General features: G+C 46.2%; 1 protein-coding gene across 1 annotated transcript in view; it reads right to left on the minus strand.

The window, feature by feature from the left end:
- LOC115332725 (sodium-dependent dicarboxylate transporter SdcS-like) overlaps positions 1–25569 on the minus strand; it is a 64622-nt gene continuing 39053 nt past the window's right edge. The window contains exons 11-12 of the mRNA XM_040223142.2: positions 24532–24669; positions 1–194 (exon numbers count right to left, since the gene is read on the minus strand). Of these exons, the coding sequence (XP_040079076.2) occupies positions 12–194; positions 24532–24669 (321 nt within the window). The 3' untranslated portion in view covers positions 1–11. The remainder of the gene's footprint in view (positions 195–24531; positions 24670–25569) is intronic.

Consider the following 25569-nt stretch of genomic DNA (forward strand, 5'->3'; position numbering starts at 1 on the left):
TGAGAAGAGCTTCAGTCCAGTTTATTGGCGAAAGTCTGGAAGAAGTCTGCCCTGGCCGACAGGTTTCCCTTGGCTGCCGCGGTGGCGTTGACCAGCTCCAGCACGTGCTGCCCCAGCACCAAGCGGCCGGCCGAGTTGATGACCCCGAGGAAGAAGACGCACGAGACGAGCTTCATCACGATGCCGGGCAAGATCTGCGGTAGGTGAGACAGTTCCGTTTGTACCGAGTCCCACGTGGTCAAAATTCAAACCGTTCCAGGCATATGCCGGGAAGACCTCTGAGGAGACACGCGTGCCATGTAGGACACTCCTTTGGCCATACTGCAAAACCCGCGAAACTATTGGTGACGAAATGTTTCGGAGGCTCCCTGGCTTTAGTCTATGACTTCACAAACAGGATTATCAGTTCCAAGCGGTGTGCGTAGAAAGCACGCTGGAAGCTCGTCGCGTCCTTAAACCAACACCGCCCAACTTGACAGTCAGACTCTTTTCTTTTTCTTATTTTGAATAATGAACGCAAACAAAAATTCTACTCAAGACATCATAGTTAGCGCTTGGCCAATTGTAAAGGGCCGACCACAAAGATGCTTTTGGTCGCGCTCGCCGCCAATACCCTCTAAGAAAAAAGGTGGTCTCTAAAGGACTAACGGCAGCATTTGGTCCTGCCAACTCCCATTTTCTCCCCGAAGAGACCATCTGGTTCGAGCCATGTACCGTGCGCAAATGCTGAAGACTCGACTGGGACTAACCGAGAGGCGTGCGCGAGTAAAAACAGCCATTAGTCCTCCTGAGACATTTGTATGTTTTAGTCCCGCGGGAGGAAAACGGAATGCTTGCTAGGAAGACAGCTATAATCTGCTCGTACTGGGGATCGGCGGGATTTTGCAGCCAGGACAGCTGAAAGTGTTCACCGAATTCGGACGAAACTGGCGAATTTCTTTAATGTCTTTAATGTGCAACGATCGTTCAGACATCCAATGATGCGATGACCTTCGCGCCGTGTGTGAATGGGAGTCGACGTTCGTGTTGATTTAACGTTCGTGTTAACTCGCATTCACCTATCTCGTCAGCAATAATGTGTTGACATTACAAGCCCCATTGACGTAATCTGCCCTTGCCCAAACATGATTATTTATCCTAACTACCCAGGCAGCACAACGTCGAGATGACGTCGAAATAAGGTCCTCGACGTTGGGCGACGTCGAAGTCCTTAACAAACTTTTTATCGGCGGCATTGGTACGTCGACATGAGAGGTTCCGACAACGTCAAACGCGCGACGTGGTGACAACGTCATAAGCTTCACCTCGACGTCTTCACCAGTATTCGACGTCTGTTCGACGTCTTGTATGAGAAGTTCTTTAAACGTCGAGCACTAGACGTCATAAAAATGTCCTGGAAAACACCTTGAAGTCTTCGACATTAATCGACGTCCGTCCTACGTTTTTTCGGTAAATTCTTCGAACGTTGAGCGCGAGACGTCCCAATAATGTCTGAGCAGCACCTTGACGTCATTGGCAATAATAGACGTCAGGTCTACGTTTTCTCCGGGAAGTTCTTCGAACGTGGAGCACAAGACGTCCCAACAATGTCCTGTGCAACACCTTGACGTCATCAACAATATTCGACGTCATTTCTACGTTTCTTCAAGAGGTTCTTGTAATGTTGAGCGCGAGACGTCCCAACAATGTCTAAGCAACACCTTGACGTCAATGGCAATAATAGACGTCAGTTGTACGTTTTCTCCGGGAAGTTCTTTGAACGTGGAGCACGAGACGTCCCAACAGTGTCATGAGCAACACCTTAGACGTCTTCGAGATTATTCGACGTCAGCGGGGTTTTTTTTTTTTAGGTTCTTCGAACGTTGAGCGCGAGACGTCCCAACAATGTCTGAGCGAGCACCTTGATCACCCTAAACAAGCGCCTTATGGAACCCAAAATGCTCTCACATCACTTTTAAAAGTTTTCGTCAATATCTGCATTTTTTGTACTGTGCGTGCAATCCACATTTCGACCTGGCCTGAGCTGCAGAAATCTCTTACAATATTATCATTCTCGTGAATGTTGTTTGAGCAGGAATTGCTTAAAAAGCCGAGAATTCACAACAACAAAAACCAGGATTTAGCTCGGAGTCAGCGGGGTTGTTTACAGCATTTTTAGCGTTTCTAACTTAATATCAGCGTCTTTGAAGCTGTAAGAGAATAATAATAATATAAGAGATTTCTGCAGCTGAGCCAGGTTGAAGGGTAGACAGCATGCACAATATCGAAAACGTTGTCATTGACGAGAAATCTTAAACGTGCTATGACAGGTCCTTGGGCAATATAGGACACTTGTATAGAGTGACTCCGAATTACACCCAAAAGTGTCGAACCATAGAAGTGGTCGAAATTACCGATCACTAGGATCTAGAGCGCGTTAGGCGAAGAAAGGGAGAAGGGGACGCGATGTGGCCCTCTCTTTGAGGCGTAGCAGGGGCGGGACGTACGAGCGCGGTACCGGTTGGGGGGTGTCTTTACGCGAGTGATCGCGCGGTCGGGCGCTTTGCCGAGCGACAGGCGCGTGCCCGCGCCTTAGGCACGGGGTTGGCTAGCTTGGCTTGTGGATTGTAGAGCCTGTATCACTGTACATAGCGTGTTTTCGGTTTTTGGTTTTGTTCTAGGCATGGCGCCACTCTTGTAAATCAAATTTTCTATCCAGCTGAAGGAACAACGTTCCCATGATTCCTGGATAGCGGGCTGGGGCGCTTGGGAGATTCAGCAAATGGGCTATTCCGTCCGAAAATACATGCTTTCGCTAACATACCTTGGAGCAACGAAGCCAGATCCGGTTGACTCCATCGTTCGACGATGAACCATGTCGAGACCGTTATTAATTGTCATCCCATTTAGCCTAGACGTATGCTCGACGTTTTATGGTTGTTAAATGGGACGTTATTTCAACGTTGACATAACCTTATCACAGACGTGCGCTCGACATATTGTCCTTAATATGACATTTTCATTTGACATCTAGTTCGGTTTAGACGTATACTCGACGTTTTTGGTCGTCAAATGGGACATTGTGTCAACGTCGATATAACGTTATCACTTGACTTCTTGTCCAATTCAGATGTTCACTCGACGTTCTAAGGTCGTTAGTGGGACGTTATGTCGACGTAAAATCCACACTTTTTTTCCAGATTATTCCACATTACGTCGAAGGGACCTGACGTTCAGACTTTCGACGTTCTTTCGACATGTGGTTCCTGACGTCATCACGTTCTTTCGACGTCTTCTTTTGCAGGGTTGCAGGGGGATGTGGCTCCTGACGTCACCACAACCCCCTGCAACAGAAGCGTACTTTCGCTCCGCATAGAGAAACATGGGAAACCGGGTGGGCGACAGGCTGCCACTAACCGCGTACCGAAGAGTCATCTGGTGGCGCCGCTTGCAACCAAAGCGAGGAGAGAACTTTGGCAGCTGCCATGTTTACAAACAAACCGGAGCGCCCGGAGAGCCCCTAGCGGACGCCACCGGCGCCGCGCATGCGCGATGGGGGTGTGGGCAAGAAGCTCGCCGTCGCCCATAAACAAACCATTGAAACGCGATGTTGTCGGCGTCTGTGTGAGTCCCCGCGCTCTTTTTCGCGTTGGAATTGTTGATTGTACGTCCTCCTAACGATGTCTGACTACTTGAGCGGCGTCAGCGAAATTAACGAGGCTCGTTACACCGCAAACCTTCGCGTGAATAATCTGACATGCGGCGATTCATTCCGCGTGGACGCCGCAGAATGTACGCTAAAGCCTGATTCACATGATGAGATTTCGCTCACAATTTTCAGTAGCGACGTCGCTCGGACTGCAAAAGCGTGAACCGTAGCTGAGATGGTCGACGTCGACACTGAAAATCGCAAGCAGAATCTAACCAAGTGAATCAGGCATACCAAGTCGGTGATGGCCACTGGTAACAATAATCAACATCTCCTTGTATCCACTGTTTACATCGAGCCTGCTTACCAACCTTCAAACTTAAGTCTTTTGAGGCCTGCACTTCTTATCGCAAGTACCGGGTCCACGTTTGGTCTACGGGCCGGTGTCCTCTAAAAGAGCAGACGACAAGCAGAAACGTTTGAAAGAGCAGACGACAGTTCGAACGATCAGGCGACCGTTTGAACTTGAAGACGCACTGAACGTAGTCCGCAGGTGGACCGTACAACTTGGCGGTTTTCCGGCGTTCATTTGGGAACAAAACAAATAAATCTGGTGGCCAGAATTATCCGTGAATTCAACCCAAAATGCTTCCCGCCCAAGCAATCGTGGTCCGACGGCGTCTGGTTTTCCCTTTTTACGGCACATATCCACGTTTTTGGACGAACCGAGCGCATGAAAACTGACCAAACCTTTCTCGACCCTTTTGGTAAAGCCCCAGTCGAAGCATTTTGACAAGAAGGCAGGTTTTTGTCTGGTTCCTTTCAAAACAACGCAGGAATGCACGTCTCAGATGGGCACTTCCGCCCACAGCCCCGGACCGGAAGTGCGTCCGACGCGCCACCACCGGGCCGTGACGTAAAAGAGATGAGTTCGTGTATACTACATCTTACACCGTGTGCGAGAGTAAGGTCAGTTATTTGGCCGCCACGGATGGTCGAGCTGGACGACAATGCTCCAAGGCATACATTGGCGGCCTTTATCGGTTAAAGGAGTACTGAACCGCAAATTCGAGCTCACAAAGCTCGAATTTGCTTTTAGCCTAAAGCTCGAAAGCGATAGGTGGGACGCTGCAAAACCCAAAAAACATAACTCACACAGCGATATCTCTAACCGATGGCCGTATTTTTGGAAAAGAAGTGCGCGATTGAACACGGCCGACGAGACATGTGACGTCACAATTTTTATTCCTTCTCTTCTTCGCTTCCCCCCCTCGAGGAGCTGGTGAACAGAAGCGGAGGAGGAGAGAAGCGAGGCCGCTTCCCCTCACTCTCAACGGTTCCTGGAGGATCGCAACGTCATAGCCCTCGCTTGATCGCGCCCTTCTTTTCCAAAAAATACGGCCATCCGCTTGTGACATCGATGTATAATGGATGTTTTGGAGTTCGTAGCGTCCCGTTCATCGCCTCTGCGGATTTTTTTTTTTTTTTTCGAAATTTTGTTTTTGGTGTAGTGATCCTTTAAACCTTGCCCACGAAAAAAAAAAATTTTTCTTGTGGCAGAAACGTTTTGCGTGGTAGCACAATCTTTGGAATCACACAAAGCAGATGGTAGCAGAATAAGAAGAAAACGAAAAGCTCCGGGTAAAGTTGGACCAGCTTACGAAGCACTATTGCATAGCATCATAATAGGCGTGAAGCATTATAAGGGTGACTGCAAAATATGAAATAAATTTGAACTCCTAGTTATTGTTTTTTTTTTTTTAGATGTATCGGCCCTTTTTTTTTTTTTGCTTTCAGTGATAATCAGTTTTTGCGTTAGCAATAGAAAAAGAAAAAAAGATGCCGAAGCACACGTATATTCCCACAGAGTTATTACATTAAACGCTAAAGGCTCAGCTGGCGCTAGTGTCCGGTAGCTAATTGAACCAGACAGCATATGCAGTCGACTTTTCCAGTCTTCCTATGTATTCCTATGGGAAAACATACGTGCTATTTTTTCTTCGCCAGGGATTGATAGAAATCAGCATAGTTTCTTTGCTCGTAACGGGTACAATGTAGCTTTATTCACATTATAAATATGGAATTAATTTATTTAATGTCTTTTATTTTTATTGCTGAGCGATGTTTAAGCTAGCAGAAATTGAGGCTCAGGTCTATGTTGTGCAGCATTCTATGTCAATACAGCTATGAATTCAAGCAAAAAAGTGAAAGCCGTTTACAAATCCCTGTAACGCCGAATTCGAGCGCAGCTCTTGAGGAGTAGGGAAGGGTACTGAGGGGGGTCACGTCACCTGCGGGTAGTCACGTGACCCCGGGGGGGGGTCACGTGATCTCGGGGGAGGGGGGGTCACGTGACCTCGGGGGAGTGGTTCACGTGACCCTGAGGAGGGTCACGTGACCTCAGGGTGGTCACGTGACCTCGGGGGTGGGGGTCACGTGACTTGGGGAGTCACGTGACTTTGGGTGTCACGTGATCTTGGGGGCCACGTGACCTTGGGGTGACCTTGGTTATGCCGACGGCGACACCGACGCCGCTCAAGCCGGGAACGGCCCCCTAAGAGCTGCGCTCTAAAATGAAAGCCGTTTACAACTCCCTGTAACACCGAATTAGAGCGCAGCTCTTGAGGTGGAGGATGGAAGTGTACTGAGGGGAGGGTATAGTCCTACTCACCTCGTCATCCTGCCTGCTGCTCCGCCACGGGGGCCACGTGGCCCCCGTGAGGTCAAGTGACCTCAGGGGGGGGGGGGGGGGTCACGTGACCTCACGGTTACGCCGACGGCGACGGCGACGCCGCTCAAGCCGGAAACGGGCGCCTAAGAGCTGCGCTCTGAAAGAACAACAATCGTATTTATTTCAGAACAACAACACTCGCTTACTGCTTTATTTTGATCATTCATGCAACGTTTGTTACTACTCCAGTAAGTGTTCTTCGTTCCATAACTCCATGCAGTTATGGAACAGGGGAAATAAGGACGGTGCGGACTCCGTGTTTTTTTTTTTTTTTTGCGCTTTTGGCAAGGTGACTGGGTAAATACTTTTGCGAGGTATGCGGAATATGCAAACGATTTTGTTATGCTTGACGTTTGCGTTTCCAGCAAAACGATTAAGATGACCTACGAAGGCACAATCATAAGCCAAGATTTACGATAACAGTGCGTTTGCTTCGGTGGTCGGTGTAGTTGTTTTATACCCTGCTCTCTGCAACACCGTGTCATGACGGAGAGCTGGAACGGTCACGGTTTGTACTGGGCTACCGGTTGACAGAAACCCGCATCGCCCGCATCGGCACCGAGTGCACTTGGGCTGTTGATGCTCAAACCTTTCATCCGCGGCTTATCGCCAGCTGATCCTGCTGCTCGACGGTGAGGAAGCGGCGAAAGTGACCGCTGAAGTAAATGTAAATCCTCGTTCATCCAGTTATCCGGTGTCAAAGTGTGGAATACGTCCAACGTGCACTGAGGGCGGGAACTACGAGCGTTTTGCCATGCTTTTATAACTGAAACCAAAGCAGCAAGATTACTGCCTTGCGTACTCCAAAATGACGGAAGCAATAAGTTTCAACAGGTCGAGTACGTCACCGCGGATGTAGGCGAGACGGTGCACACAGTTTAAGGTGCGACCCCACCGTGCATGACGTTTTGGTGCTTTTCCGACGGCTTATAACTTTCTTTCTATGCATCTTACAATTGTAAAGTTAGTATCAAATTAAAGAGCAGTTTCTCAACAATGCTTTAATGTCTTGATATCACGATTATTTTTAGTTATTAGTTAATTATTTGGCTTTTAATAGACCACAGTCTCTAATATTGAAAGAATTATTTCTCGAGTTATAACGTCCCATTGTCCACGATATTTTACGTGAGCGTTCGGTTAGATGTAATAAAATAAAAAAGTAAGCAACGAACTGTACAGATAATGTATATTTTAAAATAAAAAATAAAGCTTAAAATCGTAATATTTTATGGCGCTATAAAAACGGAATCACGACAACTAATCAAAATAACGAGACAATAAATTATGAAGCATCCTTTGATATTACATTTTCCAGAACTTCCATATCGATATATTACACGTTAAGAATGTTATAAGACCTCAAACGTTTCCCATTCAGTTACGGCGAATTGTAGTTTCTTAATATAAAGTACAGATGGCGACACGTATTCAAGAACAGGTTGATGTGCATTTTCCGTCGCGTGCCGCTTGGAACGCCACGTGAAAGACAGAAAAAGCGCCAGATGTCAGGGTGTCAGATGCCTGGATGCCAGCAGTGAGCGAGCCAGAGATGCGAGAACAACAAGCGCGAGGCTGCGGGTGCACCACCGCTACTTTTGCGTGCGTTCTACTATGCGTCGGTACACATGCCCGACGCGATCCAAATGAAATGGGCGCCATGAAATGCATTCTGCCATTTCAGATTCCCCCACGTATGCGAAAAAATTGTAATGTTTTTATCACTTGCATAAATCATTTACGATATCAAACTATGCTTGTCGGAATGGTTCGACTACATTTTGTTTCAAAAACCACCTCGGTGGCTCTTAAGTGGCAATGACATTAAAACGTGTCAGTTCCTCTCAGCCAGCGCGCTGGCCTATGAATCTATATTTGTCGGGTTTAAATATCGGCCGAGGTGCCCGCAATCCGACGTAGGCCAATCTGAGATTTCGGTTGCACGTCAAAACATCTACGGTTAGCCAAAATAAACCCGCATTAACTTTTTTTTATTTTAGCGTGTTAAGTGCTTTTTGTTGGTTTGGCTTGTGAAACCCTAAGATCTGAATATTTGCTTTGCTTTACCTTAGTTCGGAGCGCAACCGACGCTACGGACTGATGAAGCCCCTGAAGCAGCGCCAAGAGCGCAAAGTTAAGCTGTTCGTTCTCTTTCTGTGCCCATGCGGTCGGGCTAAACTAGACCCCCTAATTAAAGGGACCATAAAATGATTTTAAAATCGAGTTTCATCCACCGCACGTCGTAAAAGGTGTGAAAAGAAACACAAAAACACAAAAATAGGGAGCCCCAAAAAATTATTTGCTATAGAACTTTTAAAAGAAAACTGGACTCTTTTGCGCCTCCCTTCCTTCGCCTGTTCACTACGATGCATACGCAGAATCGGTGCACGTCAGCCGAATCCACATCGCCTATTGGGTAAGAGCCTACCTCACCAGCACCGCGATCGTAAACAATAAATAGCCGGCGAATGTTTCCTAAAAGTTTTGTTAAATAATATTCAGATCCACATTTTGTAGCATAATTAGAGATGTGTGGCGAAAATTGCCAAATTTGATAATGCTGAGAGCCAAGCGCCATCTATCGTGTGGTAAACGAAGCAACTACTGCGCGTGCGCAGTAGGGCAGGGCCGCCAGTTACTTGAGTGACGGCGACCGACGAACATTTATTTTCTTTGTTTTCCTTCCTCTCAAAACTGACTGACTGACTGAACGTTTATTTTTCTACGTGTTCTTCCCGCGCGTGCCGACTTCAAGCAGCAAGAAAACAGTACTTAAAACAGACCACGACGAACAAGAACGCTGGATTCACCGACTCCGACGAAGCGTATAGGCCTAGCAGGCATTCCGACTCGGCGCTGCGTTGCTTCGTCGCAAGACCGTCTGCCTACGACCGGCTGGCGTGCTAAATGGAATATGCCCGCGCGACCCTTGTGGACCCTTCCCGTATTATAGTTTGATCACTGACCTCAATTCTAGATTAAGAGGTGAGGAGGTCAATCTCTTCCCCTTGTTTTCCGAGGCAGTGTTGACGAACACTCGTCGAAAAGGGACTCTCGTCGATTCTATCTTCTTGTTTTGTGTGATATAGAGCTGAAATAAACGCCGTATGGATTGCCTTCGTAACACGGTATGTACACTTTGTTATTGGTATGCCATTTTTATTCTGACAGACTGCACGTCACTGTCGACCCCGGTCCAACCTTTCTTTGCCGAGTGTCGCGTCAGTATCGAGTTGCAATCGTAAAAGAACGGTCCCGAAGCGCTTACCAACAGCGCGAATACAGCACTTCCATCAAGCGCGCGCGTCCGCTCCGAGTGTAAGCAGGTATTTACGTGGCTCTTGCTGACACTCGTAGTTCAAACGTATCTTTTTTAACGTCGGCTCGCTCCTGCATCTCCGAGGCCGCGAAAAACGCCATCTACGTCGCTTTGCAAACGACTGACACGGGCCGGCCCTTCTGCCAACAATGACGGGGTGGTGACAAGACTCGCTGCACTTCCCAACAGGCATACCGGCGTATGGGACTAGTCCCATGCTGTCGCTGTAGCGCAACATATCTCATTGAATTTCGCTCAGCTGCGATGCGGCGATGAGAGGCGCCGATTCAGGAAATACGTCGGTGATATCAGCGCAGTAAAACCTACCGGCGCACCCCAACTCGTTGCCGCTAACACTCCCATTCTCCTACTGCCGAGAGAACTTCCGGTTCCGGAAACGGTCTACGTCACGGCTTCTTTTGCGGTCAGTTGGAGAGAATGAAAAAGTCGATATTTCAATAATTTTTTGTGTAAAAGTTAATAAACCGAGACGAAAACGGATGCCTGTTCGGCATTCAGTGAATATTGACGGTTTAATGTAAACGTTATCTGGAAAAAGTAAAAAGGTCATTTCATGGTCCCTTTAAGCTACGCTTCATACAGATATGGATGCTTAAAAACATGGTTGTCAGTTATCTGAGGCTTCATCTGAAATCACAGGAAACGCTTTTCCGTCCTCCACAAATGTTTAAACAGTTGGCGACAAAGCAAAGCAATATTACGTGAGCTTCCTGACACCGAAACTATCGCTGAGGAAGTCGCACTTTTGAATCATGACGACCGGTAGTTGCATTTGATTTGTTACTAACCACTAACATGGCGGCGCCCAAAACAATATCGGGGGAAAAATTGCCGATACTCTAAGTGTAGCTCATTTGGTCTAGCTCACAGGATAAATCAAGTGCGGTGGGGGATCGTTGGCCGAGTGTGTTGTGGCACCGCAGATCAGAGCACGTGGAGAAATGCTCGAGTGCGAGCTCCGTTCAAAGCACGGAGCTCCCGATGCAGAGCGTGCAGGGACTAAATCCCCTTGATGTATTTGCGTTGGTTTTTCAAATAACCTCAAAGGTGCCAGTGCACGAGGCCCGTGTCTCGACTGGCACTTGGACACAAATGGCGACGCAGCACTAACCGCTCATTCACACTGGAAGCGGATCCGCGTTCGCAAAGCGGTTGCGAACGCGGTTGTATAAAGATCCAGTACAATTGCACGCGCACTTGATGTCATCGAGTGCGCGTGCAATTGCACTGGATCTTTATACAACAGCGTTCGCAACCGCTTTGCGAACGCGGATCCGCTTCCAGTGTGAATGAGCGGTGATACATTCGAGTTGCCCGTGTGGCACGCGTGCCACACGGGCAACTCGATTGTCATTTACAACGAATGACATTCATGTGATCAACGAATCGGCTCGCGATCTGTCGCGCGTGGAACGCCCCACGCTCGAAGTGTCGCGCGCTGATTGTCCGATCCTTCAAATGTCATTCGTTGTAAATGGAATTCGAGTTGCCCGTGTGGCACGGGCACCGTGGGCACGGGTATATAATGACTGGCCCTTGAAAGGGAATGGCGGCAGAGCGCCCGCTCGTGGTACGTGCCTTGCGCGTTTTCACAATAATGGTTGGCGGTACTTGTAAAAAACGCCTTTATCAAGGGGCTTTAGCAGGGACCCTGGGTTCGGTCGCCCATCTGCATCCTGCCGTCGTGCGATCGTGTATCACATATACTGCGTAATGCACGTTAAAGACCCCGAGCTAACAGTTGCACTGCACTTTTTATAACCTTCATCGTGTAACAATGTCGTCCTACGAAATTGCTGCTCTCTAAAAAACTAACGACTAATTTTGAATGCGCCGTTACATCGCATTTTTAATATGAGTTCGCGTTATTTTTTTATTTTTTGTCTACATCTTTGATTATGTGGCTCTTACTTATAATGAAACAGACTATCGTTGGCAGACTTCTGGAAAAATATTATATAACTAAGAAAATGGCACGTGAACGTAAAAGTAAAAAAGAAAAAAGAAAAACGCATAGGCGCACTTAATACAAAAAATTGAAATAATAGAATGGATTATAATTGTGTTTTCAAAGGTTTGAGCGCCCCAAACGCTATAAAAGCGAGCTCGGTGCTTTGGATGGTGCGCTTGCTCACTGGAAGTGTAGGACAGTATGCTCGCTCTTGTATGTTCTGCTTCGCTCGCAGGGTAAAACCAAATACTTTATTGGTAATGTATTTAGCAGTGTTGGAGGTAACGCGTTACTAGTAACGACGTTACTGGTAGCGCGTTACATTTTTCGCTAACGCAGTAACGTACTCGTTAGTATTCTGAATGACTACCGCGTAAAGTATTTCCGTTACTTTTTTACGGTATCGGCTGTCAAATTTCGTTACTCGTTACTCGTTACTTTTGACCAGAACTGGTGAAATCCTGCACGAGCTTGTCTCAAAATCCTGCACCAGCTTATCGCTGCGCGGAACCAGCATCCGTCACAGTCAAGTAAAAAAAAACAAAAAAAAAAAAGAAAACTCACTTCTCGAAGGCGAAAAAACCTTCGGCTACCAGCTAATTCCGTTCATCATCCTTTTTCTTTTTTTTTCATAGTGTGAACACCCACAAGGCTTGAACGAACGACTGCGTTACAGCCTCCTCCCCTCCCTCCTCTCCCCCCCCCCCCCTGCTTTGTGCAGCAGAAGTGGACAGCGGGGGGGGGGGGGGGGGGGGAGGGACGGGAGCCGTGGAGAGACATCCGTTTACGACAGTGGACAACTATAGTCGGTTACAAGTCAAGAAGGTAGGAGAAGCTCCTCCCACAAGCGTGATGCGCCCGTTTCAAATCTCTCCGCAGTCGAAAGAAGAGTTCACTGGAAACGCTCCTTGTTCCGCTTCAATGGATTCCCACTTGTCTCCGATCCCACTTTTTAAGAGAGCGACCTTTGTATTCATTGGAGGGGGAACCGAGCCCCTGGAAGCAGCCTTTGTATCCATCGGGGGGGAAGCTAATCCCCGAAAGTCGTATTTGTTTCCGTCGGTGGGGGAGAACTCTAATCTCCCTCTCGTGCCTTCCACAATGCTAAGTCAAAGTCGAAAGATAAAGCAAATATGTACAGAAAGGCAAGCCCTTCCTCGCGCGTTGGCCGCGACGTCACGGAAGCGGTGGAACGCTATTGGGTGCGGAGGTGGCGGAGGGATATCTGATTCCCTTTGAGGGGTATTTGCCGCTACCTTCTTAACCTGTAACTGACTATAGTGGCGAAGCGATTTGCTCATTTCTCTAGTTTAAAAAACAAAACAAAAAACCTTTGTGGAATATTTTTACCCTCGTTCTCCCCCTCGCTGCCTTAAAGTTCCTGACCCACTTTTGTACACAGAAGAATCTTTCGCTTGATTAGTGTTTAATTCCCTAAGGTCATGATAAAAAAATAAAAAGAAGTTTTAAACCTGGAAAGAAAACTTACAGCCACGAAACATTTCTTTTTTTTTTTTTTTCGCAGAAAAATTAAGAGCTACTGCTGGTGTTTTTCAGCATCTACTGCTGAAAAACACCAAAACGAAACCCGAAAGAGACTGGACTCTATCAGTTCTGAAATTAATGAACTAAAACTGAAGGTATGTACTCTAGAGAAACAAATGCAGGAGATTAGCGCCATTAAGGACAGACTCGCCGTGGTTGAGCATACCATCAGTGGCGTCCAAAGAGACGTCCGTTACTCGCATGATAAAATCTGCACCCTTGACTCTAGTATCGATGATTTAAATAACAGAATGAGACGAAATAACTTATTAGTCAGGGGTATCTCAGAAGAACCAAATGAAACGTGGGAGGATACGGCTAATTGTTTGAGAGGCTTCATCAAGGATTACTTGGGTATAGAACCGGGAGAGTGAACGTGCCCACCGCGTTGGCCGGAAGCAGGGGGTGACAGCCCGACCGATTGTGGTGCGTTTTATTGACTTCAGAGTAAAACAGAACGTACTGAATAACGCAAACAAACTCAAACACTCGCCTTCACTTAAGGTCTCTATCTCAGAAGACTTTTCGCCTAGGGTTTGCCACCACCGGAGCAAACTGTGGCATTTGAGTGCGCAGTTCAGAAATCAAAACATAAAAGTGACACTTGTGTACGACAAACTTTATGTCGGTGGAAAGCAGTACGTTTATTGTCCCGAGTATGATGAAGTTATTTTAGTTCAAAAATTGCAAGCTGTAAGTCAAGCGATGACGTGACAGTCTAGAAAAATAGCTAGGCAGGATTGTGTTGATATCTGTGTACTTGTCGCGAACTTTCGCAGTCTTCTGCCTAAACAAGATATTTTTTTTGTCAACTGTGCATGATTCAGGTGCTCAGATTGTGCTGGAAACTGAAACGTGGTTAAAGCCGGAGATTAGCGATGGCGAGGTTCTTCTTAGTCAATCATTTCATTTGTTTCGTAACGACCGCACACGTTCCCGCGGTGGCGGCGTACTTATTGCTATCAGTAAAGCCATGAATGCATCACTTATTTCTGTAGATTGTGACCTTGAAGTTTTGTGGGTACGCTTAGATCATCCTTTCTTTCCAGTTATCGTTGGCGCCTGTTATCGCCCTCCTGGCCGTGACAATACTTTCGTTGATAAACTGTACGTTTCTATGGAGCACGTTTTTTCTTTATTTCCCGGTAGTACCATTATTTTTGGCGGGGATTTTAATTACCCAGTTGTAAATTGCAAGGGGGGCATTGGTCTTACCTTTTGTGCGGTTGGTGCAGAAGCTTTAAATTTTATTAACCTGATGCATAGCTATGGCCTCGCTCAAATTGTAAACGAACCCACACGGTTACATTCTGTTTTGGACCTTGTTTTCACCTCGAGTGCGGACGATGTGCGGTCAGTTCGTATTCTTGACAGGATCAGCGATCGTAACACTGTTTTAGTTGAAATGTCTTTGCCATTATTAACTAGAAAGATAAGTCCTAAACTCATCAATGTGTACAGCAAGGTTAACGAATGTGCCCTAAACGACGCTTTTAAGCAGTTTGCTTCAGAATACGAACACCATTTTTATGGAAGATCTGTGGAGCAAACTGGAAATTACTAAAAGACGAATTTAAGCAGTTGATGTCTCGATTTGTGCCTCAAATTGTGTTAAAAACGAATGCTGATCAACCCTGGTTTACGAATACACTCAGAAAATTAACTAATAAAAAAAGCGTCTCTTTGCCAAAGCTAAAAAAACCAACCTTGTATCTGATATGTCAAAGTACTTGGACTGTTTTAGGGAATTCAAAAATAGCATAAAAAAGGCAAAGAACAAATACTTCAAGCAAGACCTGCTAAATTTATTATTAACCAACCCTCGGAAATTTTGGAAAACAATATGTCCAAAGAAGGATGACTCTCTCCCTAAGCTGAGCAACGACCTCAACGAAGTATTAACAAACATTTAATCAGCTACCGTTTTGAACAACTATTTTTCGTCCGTGTTCACCGTAGAAGACTTTCCAGTATTCTGTGATCCGATCTGTAGACCACTTAACATTTCTTGTGAAGCTATTGTCTTTGACCGAAATGGTATCCTGAATGCAATCGAAAAACTCTCCCGCAGCTCAGCCCCTGGCGACGACAATATTTGCCCTAAACTTCTCAAAATAAGAAAGCACATATCATCTTATCTTCTTTGTAGACTGTTTCAACAACCGTTTGACTCGGCGACCCTCCCGGAGGACTGGAGATTCGGGAGAGTTCTACCTATTTTTAAATCCGGAAACAAGCAGGACTACTCCAATTATAGACCTATATCGCTGACAAGTGTGCCATGCAAAATTTTTGAACATGTCGTCTACTCCCACATCATGAACTATTTGTCGGAAAATAAATTAATATGTAACAACCAACATGGTTTCAGGTCGGGATATTCATGCGAAACCCAGCTTTTTGAGTTTGTAACAGATTTGCATAACAATTTTCACTCCTCTAAACCCACTGACGCCATCTTCATCGACTTCTCTAAAGCATTTGACACGGTTCCTCACCAGCGACTTCTATACAAACTTTCTGAACTTCACATCCATCCATCTCTTATACTTTGGATAGCTGAATTCTTAACTAACCCTAAGCAAGCTGTTCACCTTGGGCATGCCAGATCACCAAGCCTGCCTGTACTGTCGGGCGTCCCCCAGGGCAGTGTTCTCGGTCCGCTTTTATTTCTTATATATATTAACGATCTTCCTCACCAGATAACATCATCTATTAGGCTTTTCGCGGATGATTGCGTAATTTACTGTCGCATCTCTAACCCTGAAGATTCATTACTACTACAGCAGGATCTAAATGTTCTGTCTCATTGGTGTAACACGTGGCAGATGAAGGTCAATGTAACCAAGAGCAAACTTTTAACATTCACTGGTCAGCGATCTCCTATTGTACGTAACTACACCTTACTAACACTGCCTCTCGAAAAAGTACCAACTTACAAATATTTAGGCGTAACATTTTCTGATGACCTAACTTGGAATACTCATATTGGCAATGTAGTGGCTAGTGCATGCAGATCTCTAGGATACATCAAACGTAACCTATACCCCACTCCCCGTTGTGTTAAACTAACTGCCTATAAGACTTTCGTCCGATCAAAATTGGACTACGCCAACTTTATTTGGTGGTCTCATCAATCATATCTCATTACTAAACTCGAATCGGTGCAAAACAATGCCTCACGTTTTATAACACACGACTACTCGCGAACGTCAAGCGTAACTGCACTAAAATTCAACCTCGACCTATGCCCTCTATCTCAGAGAACTCAACTTGCTCGTCTTGTCCTTTTTCCCAAAACTTACTATTCCTCTTCTGATTTTCGAAACACCAACTGTCACCCATCACCTCACATCTCCTTGCGTCATGACCACAGCCTAAAAATTAAACCTCTATTCGCCAGAACTAATAAATTCCAAAATTCCCCATTTTCTCTCGCTGTTACTAACTGGAATTCCCTTCCTGAATCCATAGTACGTGAATCTAACCCTAAGACATTCCGTGAACTATGCAAGGCACACCTGAAAAGCGTTGATCCTTAACATGTTTATCTGTTAATTATTTTTATACATGTTATGTTCTGATATCTGTCCTATGAGTTTGTAGTTTTTTGTTTTCTTTTTGCGTTTTCGTATTATTTACCTTGTCGTCACTTTTTTGCCATCTGTATATGTCATTTGATCCCCCCTCATGTAATGCATTTCATTTGAAATGCCTTTGAGGTACAATAAACTGAACTGAACTGGTAAGAGGCAGCAAGTGATTATAGCCAGTGTGCTGGTAACCGGTGTCTTGTTCCAGATAATGAAGTAAATCAGTCTCTGGTAATAGTATGAACCGGACTGTTCCTAAAACCGGCGTACAGATGAGGGGTGTTGGTTGGCTGGTCGTGTGTTCCAGCAGTCCTCGTTCGCATGCTGTAGTTTATAAAAGCCGATTGACTAACATATCCGACTCATTCTGTGCTTGAGATGGGCATGATTAACGAAAGTCCGTCGCCATGGCCAGCAGATCTAAATGAAATGTATCAACTAAAGGAGACAGAGTCAGGTGATTTACAGTTTCAATGCCTAATCTTCCTGCCGAAAATTAAGCTGCTTCGCGCATCAAAACACTATGAAACCACTCTGTTAATTTTTATCTTTATCCAAGTCTGTTAAGGAGGCTTATCATACGTCTCTGCCAAACTTATGTACTCGAACAGAAAAGTAACGTAAAAGTAACGTAAGACTAACGTTCGTTATTTTTGAAAAGTAACGGTAACGGTATATCGTTACGTTTGCGAAAGAGTAACGTAGCTCGATAACGCGTTACTTTTTACCAAACTAACGAGTAACGCTATTTCGATACTTTTTTTCGGTAACGGGAACAACACTGGTATTTAGTGAGACAAAGCTTACCTTCTGCATATGTGCAATGCCCTGAGTTTTCGCGTAATTACGCGCTTGTTTATCATTATTGTTTTCGTTTCCCACAGCGATTCATTTCGTGCTCTTTTGTGTGCTACATGAATTATTAGAAACCAAGGTAACCCACAAGCATTCTTTCCCGCGAATTCTAAAAAAAAAAAAAAAAAAAAAAACCTATGCAACTTGCCACGTGTACCACAACCAATAGAAAATATTCTATTGGTTGTGGCGTGAGGAATTTACAGGGTTGTTTTTTTGTTGTTTTTTTTACCGCAAAAGTAAACTACGCATTGCCTAACGCTCATTCTCCGCCCAAAGGTAGCGCTAGGTCACAACCAGATGCCAAAGTTTCATCCCGGACGGACACCCTATTCAAAAGTTATAAGTGATTTTCTGAAAATGCCAATGGAAGAAATGGAGCCCATTTTTGCCTATTTTTCGTTTCTGGTGCCATAGAGCCCCATGTATTCGAAAACTCCGTCGGCCGCTATTTTCCCATTGAACTTTTCAGAAAATCGCTTATATTTTTGAAGACGGTATCGTATTGGGCTGAAACTTTGACACCTGGTTGTACCTCTAGCGCTACCTATGGGCGGAGAATTAGCGTTCGGCGATGCCTAGTTTATTCTTGCGGTGAAAAGAAACCCTTATTTTTTCTTTTGTGATATCCTGCAAGTTGCTTAAACTATGTGCAAAAGTTATCAACAGACCCAAAATCTTTGTATGGTCAGTCATTGCATTTATCACTGAATTCGTATTAAAATTAATAAATATTCTTTATTGCTGTGAGTTTATTCTTAACCTCGGCATTTTTTATTATAACCCCCGCACCAGTCCTACTTTTGGTTTACCAAACTCAACATCTAAACCTGAGTGTAATTTTTTGTGTTTTCCAGTCTCGTGGTTTGGGTCAAAATAAACACCCAGCACATATGAGACACCTGACCGCCCAAAAAATAGTCTTTTCTTTTAGGTAGTTAATTCCTGAAGCTAGAATTTTGGAAACCAGACTATGACGTCATCACGTTTTGCTGGAAATCCACAAAGATCCAAACACATGCACGATAAAAGGGCCGGCCCGTCATATTGCCGCCCGCAGAGCCGAGAAAGCAACTCTCGGACTTCTGGAAGATTCGCGTTCATTCTTGCACCAGACGGAACTTTCGCCCTGTTTTCTTGACCTCGAAAGTGCAAGTTCATCCTCGCCCCGAACGCGCGATGCTCGAACCTTTTTTGCCGAACTTTCGAGATGGCGACGTGACGCACTCTAGATAAACCGCTGCAAGCGACCTTGTCGAGTCAGTCTCGCTCTCGCTCTTTGTTACGCTGCCGAATCGCCGCCTGCTTTTCTCCTGCCTCGACGCTCTTTGTTTACTTTTTTTTTTTTTGTTTGGAACAAGTTCGCCGATTAAACCTTTATTTTTCAGTTCACTGTTCGTCCTCTCGTCACCTTCATTCGTATCAGTATAAATCTGATCACATTGTAATGTCTGTCATTGGCCTCTGAAATCTCCGATAACGGCGCACAGGCAATTTTATATTTTTCAACGCGTCGGTAGTTTTGTTGTGCATGTGTCTCGCCATTTGGCTGAAGACGATTTTCGCGTTTTGTTCTGCCTACATTTGCTGGAGACGTAAGTTCGGAGCGTGGCAACTGGCCCCCTTGCACGAGAACTGGCGCAGCCGTGCGCGTTCCGAAGAAACCTCGTGCAGAGGAAACCAAGCAAGGGACCAAGGATGTCAAATTCTGGATATAGAAGAATATCCAACTGTATCGAAGCGCCACCAGACACGATTTTTCGCATTGATGTACAGGCCTGGAAGGCGATCACACCGCCATCTGTTGGTTCAGAATCACACTAACCAGGGGTGGGGTTGCACCTTAAACGCTTGCAGTATCCACGAGTGCTCCAGAAAAACGACGTCAACAGAGAAGGAGCTCGCGATTCAGCATAATGCAGTGCCACGGGCCCGTGAATTTTCAATGTTCGGGGTAATGGCGGTATAAAAAAAAATATTTAAAAAACGCATCAGCGTCCTATTAGTGATCACGAATAACACCGGTCACACTCCCAAGCCCCATCGCTCCACTCAACACCGACATGAGACACGACAGCGAACTGCATCAAAACGCCCCAAAAATGAAGGCGTCTGCTCCCGTGCAACCAGAGGTCGGCATTTTAAGTCGCCCTCACTCACCCTCACTCTCACAGCCACACTCACCTAAGCCCCTCACTCTCCCTCACCCTCACAGCTACACTCACCTTCAACCCCTCACTCACCCTCATCCTCACAGTCACACTCACCTTCAGCCTTTCACTCTCCCTCACTGAACCTCACGGCCCTCACGCCCCTCACACACTCATGGCTATCACGCCCCTCACGCACTCACCGCCCTCACGCACTCATGGCCCTGACGCCCCTCACCGCCCTCACGGCCCTCACGCCCCTCACGCACTCATGGCCCTCACGCCAATCACTGCCCTCACGCGCCTCACTCACTCATGGCCCTCACGCCCCTCACCGCCCCCACGGCCCTCACGCGCTCATAGCCCTCACGCGCTCATAGCCCTCACGCGCTCATAGCCCTCACGCGCTCATAGCCCTCACGCGCTCATAGCCTTCACGCCACTCACCGCCCTCACGCCACTCACCGCTCTCACGCACTCATGGCCCTCACACCCCTCATGCACTCACCGCCCTCACGGCCCTCATACCCCTCATGCCCCTCACGCCCCTCACGCACTCATGCCACTCACCGCCCTCACGCACTCATGGCCCTGACACCGTTCACGCACTCACCGCCCTCACACCCCTCACGCACTCATGGCCCTCACCGCCCTCACGGCCCCCACGCACTCATGGTCCTCACCGCCCTCACAGCCCTCACGGCCCTCACTAACCCTCACACTTCATGAATTTTCCTGGTTCAGAAGCTCACTTACCCTCACCTCACCTGTGAAGATGAGGGTGAGTGAGGGTGAGTGAGGGCCCTCATGAGTGAGGTTTGCCGAGGTATGACTGCAACTAGCGGAAGTGAAGTGTTGGGCGGATTTCCTTCGCAAGAATATATAAAAAATGTTTTGCGCGAGGATAATTTCCATTGATTATTGAATACATAATGATAAAATCCCAATAATTTATTTTTCTATCTGATTCAAGCCAGTCGGACTGCTCATAACACTGGTCGAGCATGAAAATAACAAAAATTTCAACTTTTTCATGGCCTGTTTAAGATTTCTTAATACATCCATGTTTAACGGACTAACTTTACATATTTTGCCTCCATACTTTTTAAGTGCAAACAGTTCTTACATACGGCTGTCCATTGTGCCGTGTTTTGTGTCTTCGTCTATAAATCTGTAACGGTCAGCGACCAAAGAGCTCACCCGCACATGTCAAGCTTATATACGCCGCGGGGAGCGAAGGATGTTAGTAGGAAGTGTCGGGCGTAGTGTCGGTGTTGTTTGTGTCGGTGCTGTGTCATACGTGGTACTCGTGCTGTCTGTCATACATGTAAGGTTGCTGTCTCCTCGTGATAGTTCTCAGCGTATTAACAGGCTCGCTGTTGTTGTTGTTTTTGTCACTGGTTGCTAGAAATCTCACTAGGTGTTACCGCCCGATTCCAAATAGTTTGCTCCAGTTATTTATCCATGTAAGTTCGGTATTCATTTTTTTTTTTGTCTAGCGGTTCCGTTGTAGCTGCCGACGCCACCGACCGCCGACGACGCACGTACGTACCTTTGCACATAGCTACGTCCGCCGCTTGGAGACTGTTTACTGTGTACAAAAAACTTATCAAAGCTTAATGCTGGGCTAGTTGGTATTGGTCTTGGGTTGCCAAAGGAATGGCAGCGCTTTTTAGACGAGGACAAAAGAAAGAAAGACAAGACAGACACGAGCGCTGACTGCAACTATTTAATCAACATGGAAATGAGGCTATATACACACACTTCGATCCTAACAATCAGCCAACCCCAGGCCTTGCCGCCGCTCGCATGAACTGCACCTCCTTATCGAAAAGGTCGATGGAAGCAACGCTGACACACCCCACCCCTGCCCTTTTTATCTCGTCCGCTTCGATAAGTTTCCTAACCGTTCTATTTTTATGTTTAGCCAGTACTGAGCATGAGTCAAACAACGGTTTACATCCGCAGTCATGGCAATGCATTGAAAGGTGGCCATCCCAATAGTTTTTGACGTTCAGACTATGTTCCCGGAGCCTGTCGTTCAGACATCTCCCAGTCTGACCTACATATTTCTTACCGCATGTTAACGGAATCTGATACACCACGCCCTCAACACAAACAACAAACGGATTTCTGTGCCTCATCACACAACCCAGCGAGGCTTTGCGGAAGGGGTTCGTCAAATGGTTCAGCCTAACTAGTTTTTCTGGCGCAGAAAAGACCACCTTAGTATCTATGCGGCTTGCTATTTTCTTTAGGTTATGCGCCGTCTTGTGCATATAAGGCACGACTGCGATCCTTTGTTTACTTCTGGCCTCTTCTGGACGGCCGTTGCCCTTTGCTCGAAGCCTCTAAAGATCACCTCCGCTACCGATACAGCCTCCGGGTAACCAGCCGCCAACAGACGTTCAGACTGCTCCAGGACACTCAAATGTGTCACATAGTGACATGACTTATGAAGGGCGTTCTTGAAGCACAAATTAGCAATCCCTCTCTTAACCAGTTTTGAGTGGGACGAATTAAAAGGCAGCAGGGGCTTGTTAGCTCTAGGTTGGTACATCCAACATACATGATTCTCGAAGAAAGTAAGCTTGATGTCGAGGAAACGAATGACACCATCTACCGGCACCTCATGTGTAAGTTTCAGGGGATGAAGGGCGTCACTAAACATAGTTAAGAGACTATTAACCACCGAGTGGAAAACTGTAAAGTTAAGAAATACTAAAAAATCATAAACAAATCTAAAACACTTCCTTACGTTAAAAGCGCTCAGGCAGTCCGAAAGGACTCTGTCATGATAAGCTAAAAAAAGTCACTTAAAATTGGCGCTAGACATGAGCCGATACAAATACCTTCTTTTTGAAGGTACGCGTCTTTGTTCCATTCCGCGGAAGTAGACTTAAGGTAAAACAAGAGTAGATCTAAAAAGTCATCCACCGTCACGCCCGCAGCGTTTTGAAAAGCTACTACCCCATACCCCTGAATACAATCCTCGACGCAACTTCGTAGTTTGTCATATGGTAAGGAGTAATAAAGATCCTTAATGTCCAATGAACATGCCAAAAAGCCTACGTCAGCGTTCATCTTCAAAAAATCCACCACTTCGTCAGAGCTCCTGACTAAAAACGGGTCGTCGATGGTAATCTTAAGTTTATCTTGCAACCACAAGGCAATCGACTTTTGCCAAGTGCCATGCTCAGAAACTATGACCCTCAAAGGCCAGTCTTCCTTATGTGTTTTCACACTGAACATAATCTGTAAACAACCACTTCTGCTGTTTTCAACGCTTTTAGCCAAGCGGGTCATGTTTAACCAATTACAAAGACGCTTCCCCTCTCCCTTCAGTTTTTTCAGAGGCACATCCTGCCGTAGATTGAACACGGAGGTGATAGCCTCGAGGGCTTTCCCTCCAAATTCCCCCTCCGTTAAAGCAACCCCCTTCTTTATCATCGGGAAGGAACGACAACTGGCGTTCCCTTAACAAAGAGACGACACATCTAATTGGCATACGTCCCGTATGCCAATTAAATGCCGGTTTTTTACGCGGTAACGCATCCACACCCTCAGATCTGCATCTCTTAACTTCGTCCTCTGGAGCGAACCTAGAGACATCTCGGACAAGCCCTAGAAGTTCCGGAGCACTCATAACCGGCTCAACTGCAGACTTAGGCCCTAAAGCAAGTACCCGTCTAGCGTCCTCAGGGAGCTGCACATCACTTACACTCCTGACGTTGCAAGTGACCACTATACGTTTTTTGAGTATGCTGCCTTTAAGACGTGTCAACGACGGCTGCCGGATGAATTCCGTGCAACGGTTCACGATGCCGAGAAACTCTCGCAATCTTCGGCTGTCCGACTCCTGCTTGCCAGGGTCCCGAAGATGACTGAAACGAAGTGTGTTACTAGCACAGATTGTTACTAATCCAGTACGTGTTCTTCGTTCCATAACTCCAAGCTTCGTTCTTGTCGTCTGTTTTGATTGTTTGATTTGTGATATATTAGCATCTTTTGGTGTTTTGTCAAGCTGATTCACTTAGTGTGCTTCATAGCATTGACTAATACGTGTCCTGTAATAGCAGTCTGCAACGTCAACACGTATTATACATGTGTATTGGGCTATTTTAGCGGCGTGTTCGACGACATGTATTCTAAAGAAAAACGCTCCGACGCATATTTTTGCACATCCGTTTGGGAAACGCTCCAAACTTTTTATTTTGTCAGAACACTACGCAATATTTGCTCTTATAATCGAGCGCGAAGAGAAAACGCATTTCCGCTTTCCCTTAGGAATGCATTACCGGAAGTCAAATTTAGATTGTTTGCTGTCTGCTTCAAAATGCAGCGGCACACTAGCGCCACCTGAACCTCTAGCGTTTAATGTAATAACTCTGTGTATATTTCTAATAATAAAAAAGAAGAAAAAAGGCTTATAGTTCTTCCTTGGTTAATGATCACCGAAAAATCGGCAGCCTAAAGGATGATTGACACATCCGTGTTGCTTGCGTTCGCAACAACCGAGACGACAGCAACTACAGACACTGGGTCAAGTGTTCCCCGCACACAACGTGGCAAGCCTTGCAAAATTATATGTTGGCGAAGCAATCATGAGTACCGGTTGTTCCGGTGTTCTGGTCGTTTCTGTCCTTTTGCCTGTTGCGAATGCAACCGTCGCCAATGTGTGAGCCAGCCTAAATGATGACTGGCAACTTTGTCGCCTCTCGAGCACATGAGCACTGACCATTTCCAGCGACGATATGTAGGCGATCTCGAAGATGATGGCGTTCCGCGCACCGGACGAGGGCATCATGAAGTTGAACTCGGAGGCCGCCGCCGCGGGGAGCATCAGGCTCAGGGGCTCCAGGCCCGTCGCCTGACTCTGCACACGGCATCGGCCCATGCCCGCGAGTGCAAGCTCCAGTCAAAGCGCGCAAGAGCAACTTCAACGATGCAACGTTTGGTTGCATTGCGAGGAGGACGCGTGCAGTTGCTTAAATGGATTTGAAAGCAAGACGGGAATAACGAAACAAACAGTACGGCCCAAGTATAGATCAACAGGCTATCTACAAAAGAGTCAGGGTTCGCTACGCCCGGTATAAGCCCATCTGGTGTGGCCATACAAACAATTAGATGGAGAGGACGAGAGCCGAGGAGGGGGGCGGGGGCAATATTTTGCTATTTTTGCACAAAGATATAGGCAAAAAAACAGCAGTGATGTTTCACGTTGCAAAGCAGCTGACTGCCCCAGCAGCACCCCAAAGATTTTGTAGGCAAGGAACCTTGTGTTGTCTGCTTTTTGTAAGCTCACAGTTTTGCCGTCTTTAGCTTTCATTTGCATGTACGACTACTTTCTGCCCCACATGATCATCATCATAAAGCCTCTATTGGTACCAATACACAACCAATAATGGTCTGCATGATGGTTCATGATGTTATAAGAATATTTAAAACACGGCCACACCACAGCACTGACAGTTTTAATAGAACTAGAGCAAGCGCACCGTCGTTACCGTGTTAAAACAATTCACTAGGCTCAACAGGTATATAAACATTTCTCTCCATACGGAAGTTTCTGCTTTCCTAGCGATTTTTGTAGCAGCATTATTTTTAAAGCTTTTACATGACAGCTTGAAGCCCGAGCTCATAGCTTCATTTTTGGCATTTTCTTCTGATCAAGAGTGTGTGCAACCGCGGTGCCTCCTTGGGCAAAGAGCTCGAGCTTGTATAGCCTAGTGGTGTTATTGCCATTCCGGTTGATTTAGACAAGAAAATAATAAGA

The sequence above is a fragment of the Ixodes scapularis genome, unplaced genomic scaffold (genome assembly GCF_016920785.2).
Source record: "Ixodes scapularis isolate PalLabHiFi unplaced genomic scaffold, ASM1692078v2 ptg002900l_1__unscaffolded, whole genome shotgun sequence".
Lineage (NCBI taxonomy): Eukaryota > Metazoa > Arthropoda > Arachnida > Ixodida > Ixodidae > Ixodes > Ixodes scapularis.